The sequence below is a fragment of the Camelina sativa genome, chromosome 13, assembly GCF_030686135.1.
Source record: "Camelina sativa cultivar CO46 ecotype springtype chromosome 13, ASM3068613v1".
Lineage (NCBI taxonomy): Eukaryota > Viridiplantae > Streptophyta > Magnoliopsida > Brassicales > Brassicaceae > Camelina > Camelina sativa.
In genome coordinates, this window is record NC_141892.1 from 8,234,938 (window position 1) to 8,242,555 (window position 7,618).

Here is a 7,618-nt window from a genome sequence, read left to right on the forward strand (position 1 = left end):
GGAATATGTTTTGATTGGAAAACCTGAATCTCCCAGTTTAATTAATACTTTGACAGTGGATATATAGATGCCAGTATTTAGCTACTAGAGTCATATAAACCTGTGAAAACTTAGCAGCAAGTAGATCTTGTTGGAAGGAGATTTAGGACATGTGTATAAAACCTCTAAAGACCTGACCAACATTGAGGAAAATAAGTTCTTTGACTTCATAGCCCAAAAAGAAAAGTCACCTTTTTACGTCTATTCTAGATTTCTTTTCCTAAAGAAAAGATTATTCTAGATGAATATATTTTTTTCTGAAAGAAAAAGATAAATAAATAAATCATTATCTGGTATGTGTTAATACATAAAATATTATAAAAAATTACATTTGTAAAATTTACATATTAATAATGTATATTTGAAATTGCATTCGTAAAAATATGTATTTGTAAAAAATACAAATTTACAATGTAAATTTAGACGAACCAACACATAAAAAATTGTATTCGTAAAAATAACACTTATAATGCATATTTTGATGGAGCAACCCATAAAGATTGTATTTGCGAAAATATCAATCATAACCTGTTTTACCTTATGATTTCAAGTTTTGCAAACCAACTCGTATATACAAAAAAATTATCTTGATAGTCTTATATATATGTTGTTAAGAAGTACCACTATGTATATAGAGAGTGACATGAAATATATTGTCTCTACTTGATTTTTAGGTTAATTTGTTCACATTATAAAAAAAGATATCCTCTTTCCTGTGTTTTGAGTATATTTTACCTTAATATTATTGATCTCATTAAAAGAATAAAAGAATATAGTAATCAAGTAGTTAGCATTTAGTTTTAAAAATTTTAAGAAAATTATTAAAATACAAAAAAAAAATAGTTACCAAATCGGATTAGTTAGCATTTACTTTTAAAATCGGATATTTTAAACATTAAACTTATTAAAAACATATTTAAGAAAAACATTTGTGAGATAAAAGAAATATTAAGATAATTTCTAAAATCTCTATATATGATTTTGTATTTCCCTGTTTTAAGTATATTTTCCATAAACATAATTCACCTCACTTGAAGGATTAAAAACATTATTACTCAATAACTTTGCATTATGTAAATTTTAATATATGTAAAAATACCAAACAAATCTAGCTACCAAAATTGGATTAATAAAATATGTGATATGGCTTATATCCATAGCCAACTAAATTGGTAATAATGGTACAATATGATTATTAAATGTAAATTTGATTTTATCCATACCCAACTAATATAGGGATTCACTTTACCACTTCACAACTAAGGATAAGTTAGTAAAAAAGACACTCCAAAATGTCAAAAAGTCCACCATAAAATTCAAGTGCTTTCTCGCAAACGTTTTTGATAAAGTGGGTTTTAGGTAAATCACCCTTATATGATAAACCTCTATAAATTAATATCCTATAAATTAATAAATTTTTTTGGTAATTAAATCAATATAAAAAATAACAAAATTCGAAAATATAACAAGATGATCTCACATACTCAAACATTTCTTGAGTGCAAATAAGTGTACGAGTTTTGACAATCTCTTTCTTTGCTAGGAGATGAAACTTTAGATATGCCTCAACATGAGCCATGTAGAACTTGGCCTCCGAAGACTGCAACATTCTTTAAAAGAATCGACGATTCAACTCAATTTTTAGGTTTTTTTTGGTTCGTCGATGTTCACTTTTGTATGGATGGAGAATGCTTATGCTTTTTGTTGTGTTATCCTTCAAAATCCATAGTAGTTGTTACTTGAAAAGAATAAAAAGCGTTAATTTGACCCCAAAAAAAAGCGCTAATAGGGATTTGGCTACATTCGGATTTGGCTAATGGGTCGGCCAGTTGTGGTCCAATGGTTGACAAAAAAGAAAAAAGCTAATAGGGTACTAAAAGTGCGTTGAAAATATTCATTTAATTCATAGCTTTTTACATATATGGTTACCAAATAATATAATTCTAATTTTAACAATATATGTTAGGATTACTTTTATTTAAAATTTTAGAAATTGTTAATCCATATTAGAATGGATATATTTTCAAATAACTAAAAACATCAAAATTAAAGTTATTGATTGCAATAATTCATACACTTTTCTATTAATAATTCTTTTGGTATTCATATGATTATATTGTTAATATGATATGTGATATAAAAATATATCGAATAAATAATATGAAATATATTTAATATGTAAAGTGATCTATTTAAGGTACAATGACAAAAAAAAAACTAGTCTAAGATAAAATACAAAATAAATATGCAAACAAAATTTTGTTAAAATAAACCTAAAAATATAGATATATTGTATTGATGAAAAGACTCTTTTGATTTTTGATAAATGGACATACGATACAAATTACAAAAAAAAAAGAGAGGTTCTCAAACTTATCTACTCTAAAAAATAAAATAAAAGGTAATTTCAATGTTATGAAAAGGAATAGTTAATTTTGGTTTTGAAATTAGATTTTGTAATTGAACCGTCGTAAATCTCTTGGTTCATCGAATGATTCGATGTCTTTCCCCTTATTGATCAATCTCCCGCATTTGAAATTCCCGATTTATGAAATTTCCAATTTCTTCTTCTTTTTGTGATCCAAAAAACAAAAATGAGCACAACAACTCTCCCAAAATTGTTTCCTGAACGAGTATGCTCTCTCTAGAATCAAAAAATATCCAAGCGGATATCGGAAACTTGAAGAAACAGTTTTAAGAGTAATTAACCATATCAAACCGAGAATTTTTATATCAAAAATTAATACTTAATTAGGTAACCGGAGTAAAATTGGAATTTTGATTTTGTTGAAAATCATGGGTATGAAAATAACCACACTAATTATTTTGGGTTTTAATTAACACGTTTTTTTATTTGGTGTATTTTTATTCCAATCCAAAACAATTGAATATTAAAAGTTCAAATAAAAATAACTTGAGTTTTTTTTGGTATTTTTCTTAAAAATTTTATATGTGAAAGTGATATAAATATACGTTATAAAATAAATATGTGAAAGTGATATTTGTCTATAAATAGGGAGTATATATTAGTCAATTAATTATTTATTTCTTTGTTAAACAAAATATACGATGGACCTATATTGTTGAAAAAAAGATCCAACGGTGGAGAAAGCTGCTTAAGAACGAAGAACCCAAAAGAAGGAATCTAACGGTGTAAGGAATAGCGTCAAACCTAAGCCAAAAAACCTCCCAAATCCTCTCCTTTTAAAACCCTCGATTTCTCTCTCTCCTCAGTCCTCTCTCTCTCGCCGCATCGCTTCCTCTTAAACCTCTCGGACGCGTACTCCTCTCTCGAACTCCGATTTAACATGGTGAACACACTCTTCACTTTTGCTTCTGATTTATTCTTCTTGTAGGGTTTATATTTCGTCGTTTCTTGATCTTACGGTTTTCGCTGTCTCAGATCTCACGAGATCGCGTCGATTTCGTCGTTTTTTCTTTTGTTTTAGGGTTTTTTCTAATTTTTTGTGTGAATATCATTGTTCAGGCTCTACCGAACCAGCAGACCGTAGATTACCCTAGCTTCAAGCTCGTCATCGTTGGTGATGGAGGCACAGGTACGGTTCTCTTCCCCGTCCTTTTCGTCGACCGATTACTGTTTTTGTTTCGGATTTGAGATTTTGATGTTGTACTGACTCTGATGTACGATTGCTTCTTTTAGATTTTTTGCTAAGCCTCTGATTAGATTTCTTTGTGGTGTTTTTTGTGCAGGGAAGACAACTTTTGTGAAGAGGCATCTTACTGGGGAGTTTGAGAAGAAGTATGAACGTGAGTATAGCAAAAGATTTGCTAATCAAAGCACAGTTTATATATTCTTTATGTCCTTTATCTGATTCTGATGGTGAGTCCTGATCTTTTTGTGTTACAGCTACCATTGGTGTGGAGGTTCATCCTTTGGATTTCTTCACAAACTGTGGCAAGATCCGTTTCTACTGCTGGGACACTGCTGGTCAAGAGAAGTTTGGTGGCCTTAGGGATGGATACTAGTAAGTAGACCGATCTCCATTGTTAGGTTAATTTGTAGAGTCGTTTTAAAGTATGCATAGTTTGGAATAGCTCTGGTTAGGGTTTGGAATTGGCAACTGATTCGTCACCTGAACAACTGGAATAGGACTGTTATGTTGTCTTACTAATCTCCTAAGATTGCTATTGGTATTAGAGTAGTCAAGAACAATCTCACCATGACAATATGAATAGGATTTGAATTAGTTATTTTTGATGTTCCTTTTGGATATATAGCTAATCTTTAATTTTCTTGCAGCATCCATGGTCAATGTGCCATCATAATGTTCGATGTCACAGCAAGGCTGACATACAAGAACGTTCCCACATGGCATCGTGATCTTTGCAGGGTGTGCGAAAACATCCCGATCGTTCTGTGCGGGAACAAGGTTGATGTGAAGAACAGGCAAGTGAAGGCGAAGCAGGTCACATTCCACAGGAAGAAGAATCTGCAGTACTATGAGATATCTGCAAAGAGCAACTACAACTTTGAGAAGCCTTTCTTGTACCTTGCTAGAAAGCTCGCTGGAGACCAAAACCTCCACTTTGTTGAGTCACCAGCTCTTGCTCCACCAGAGGTTCACCTTGACATTGCTGCTCAGCAGCAGAATGAGGCCGATCTTGCAGCTGCCGCAGCTCAGCCTCTTCCTGATGACGATGATGATGCATTCGAGTAGATCTTCTAAAATGTCTGCCATGGTTTTCTCTATTATGCTGTTTTTGATTCGAGGTTACATATAAAATCAATCGGTCTTTTCATAACAGATATTGAGGCAATTATATTGGGATTGTTCTGTTTTGAACCCAAAGAGAGTTTGCATCTAAGTATTTTTTTCTGCCCAAAAAGAATATGTTGTTATTGCAAAACTTTATTCCCACCCACTTTTCTATCACTTTAGCCAGTTTATGGATTTCTTAAGCCACTTTAGCTACTTGGTCAATATAAAACCATATATTAATCATAAAATGATAGTATTAGCTGTGCCGTTTCTTATTGCTAAGTCATCATCATTAGTGTTTCAATTCCCTTACAGCTTGTATTCTCTCTTAATGTATCTCTCACAGGCCATGTCTTGAATCATATGTACATTGCAAGTTTCCGGCAAGTCCAACACAAAAATAAAAAATAAAGGAAAGATGTTTGCATTTACATTCACAAGTTCGGAACAAATAGAAAAAACCTGATTCGAAACTAGAGTGACATTTGTACAACCTACCCTCAAATTTATTCTATGTAACACACATTTTAGTTGTCAGTGCTGATGCTGCTGCTATCTGTATGTTGTACTGTTGTCATCAGAGATAAGGTTTCTTATCTGCATCAGATGTTCCTCATTCGAAATGTTCAATCTCAGACGGAGATTTGTAATCCACGTTTCTTGTTCCCAAGTTATAATGGGTCCAGATGCGTGCAACCTCTCGATACTGCATCGGTATGCATCCAACTCTAACCTATGAACATCAGCTGCCTCTGAGCCTTTCCTTGGAATGTCCAACTTCTTCATCTTCATGCTTCCGTAGCCACAAGACGATGACTCTGTGTCACTAGTGTTACCAGTTTCTCTGGGACTGAATGAAATAGCACTGATACCATCTGTATCCATGCTACAACTACCAACAGAAGAAGCAACACTCTCTCTATCTTCTTCTTCCATCTTCTTCTTCTTCTTCTCTCTATCTTGATTGTGAGGTTCAACCAAAGAGTAGGTCCGTTTCTTTAGACCTTTTGACAAAATCACATCAGACTCATCGAGCTTGCCTTTGCTCTCAGATGATATGTAGTCACCTTTCGGATTCACCTTTCTCCTTGGTTCTCCAGTTGAAGTCTGTGCGCTTAATCTTGATGTAACCTTCAGCCAAATAATATATAATAAACAAAATGTCAGCTCAGAAACAGAGTTTGGAAGATACAGTCACAGTGGAAGAAAAAAACAGGTACCTGTCCGATCATGATCCACTCGTTATCTTGCCAAGATTGTCTAACACGAATGTCGGATTCGGTTACCTTGAACTTCAGTGAGGAACCAAGTAATCTAATCAAGAAACAACCATTCTCCAAAACCTTGGAAACAATAGCCATCTTCCAGGAACAACTCTCGAAAACCTCAAGAATGTCACCAGGAGCCCAAGAATCTAGGACTTGTAAACGAGGAGGCTGAGGCCTCATACTCTTCCTCGGAACCCTCACCGTACCATCATCACTACTATCATACATGACAGTGTAGTAATGCCCATTTCCTGATATTATCTCTGCGGATCGCCAGGCACCAGATGGAACCGATGATTTGCTCAACACTTCAACTTTAGTTCCCTTTTTGAATCTCATCATTCCTGTTACAAAAAAACACCATAACGTGATTATCTTTTTTCACATTCAAGCTGCTTATAAGATCAGAAATTTAACAATAACATACGGTAAAAGGTCTGGCCTTTAACAATCAATCTAGGCAAAAAAAAATAAAAACTCAAAAGTTCTTCTTATCCCTGACTTGAAACCACAGAACAAAGATAAAACCAATCACAAATCAAAAAAAAAAAGTTTCTTTTGATGATCATGACAAGGGCAAGTACATCCAGAAATAAGTTGGAGCAATAAGATCCATTAGGATTCTCATTCACATCCAGAAACTTCAACTTCAATCCATTGGTATAAGAATAAAAACATATGCTTTTGCTTCATACATAAAATCACTAGACTGCAGAAAAGACCTGAATTGCAATAAAACCAAAATGGATAAAATTGAGACTCCATTTTTGAAGGATCAATCTAATCTTCATTTCGTTAGAAATTGATTAAGGGAAGATAATCACTACATTAAGCGGACATGAAAGAGAATTAAAAATTCAAAAAAAATAAAAAATAAAAAGTTTTAAAAAATTGTGAGTTGTGATTACCTTTTCGTTTTGAGGTCAGTGGATGTTTTATCAAGCAAAGAAATACATGAATGAATGTTTATTCTTCTTCTTCTTCTTCTTCTTCTGCTGCTGCCAGAAACAACAAACAAAAGCTTCACTTCTTTGGCTTTTTTTTTTTTGTTTTTTTTCTTTGATTTTCTGGGCAACCAAACATTAGATCAAAAAAAGGGTGTGTAAATAAAACCAAAAAATTAAAACGTATTTACAAATAAATTTATTTAAAAAATAGGAAAAAGATAAATTCATATTCCACATCAGTAAACCCAAAACTAATAAAATCAATTTATTAAAAAAATGAAGAGGATAAATAATAATAACAGTGTTCAAGTTGAGAACCTGCAAATGCAAGAAGAGCATTTATCCAAAACCCGCATGAGAAATGGCCTTTTGTTTCATTTTCTTTGATATAAAATTTTATTTTTTTGAAACTATTGGGTGAATTTAAACACAAGAATGTGTGTGTGACAATAATTTGATGTTTTATAAATAAATAAATAACCAAAAAAAAAAAAAGGAATAAGATTGATGTTTAGTTTTAAAGTTACCAAAACCAAAATTGAAACTCATTTGAAGTCCTATGAACACACTAGTCTCTCAACCTATTTATTATGGTAATATATTTTAGTCAATAGACCACTATAAATTGGTTAATTGTTTCTAA

General features: G+C 32.3%; 2 protein-coding genes across 3 annotated transcripts; one reads left to right on the forward strand and one right to left on the reverse strand.

Moving 5' to 3' along the window:
* The first annotated feature begins 3,079 nt into the window (after positions 1 to 3,079).
* LOC104736073 (GTP-binding nuclear protein Ran-2) lies at positions 3,080 to 4,887 on the forward strand. Its single transcript, XM_010455994.3, has 5 exons — positions 3,080 to 3,350; positions 3,527 to 3,596; positions 3,751 to 3,807; positions 3,908 to 4,025; positions 4,301 to 4,887. The coding sequence occupies exons 1-5, from the start codon at positions 3,348 to 3,350 to the stop codon at positions 4,716 to 4,718; spliced, it is 666 nt and encodes a 221-aa protein (XP_010454296.1). The 5' UTR covers positions 3,080 to 3,347; the 3' UTR covers positions 4,719 to 4,887.
* A 274-nt stretch (positions 4,888 to 5,161) lies between these two features.
* LOC104736072 (uncharacterized) lies at positions 5,162 to 7,534 on the reverse strand. 2 transcript variants are annotated; one of them, XM_087482252.1, is made up of 4 exons: positions 7,294 to 7,534; positions 6,937 to 7,026; positions 5,981 to 6,372; positions 5,162 to 5,891 (listed from the first exon to the last, which is right to left on the reverse strand). In XM_087482252.1, exons 3-4 carry the CDS (start codon positions 6,368 to 6,370, stop codon positions 5,313 to 5,315), a joined length of 969 nt encoding a protein of 322 aa, XP_087338378.1. In that variant the 5' UTR covers positions 6,371 to 6,372; positions 6,937 to 7,026; positions 7,294 to 7,534; the 3' UTR covers positions 5,162 to 5,312. The 2 variants fall into 2 exon arrangements, with proteins under 2 accessions (XP_087338378.1, XP_010454295.1); XM_010455993.3 differs by having other exon boundaries at positions 6,937 to 7,095; positions 7,294 to 7,419.
* Between the last annotated feature and the right edge of the window lie 84 nt (positions 7,535 to 7,618).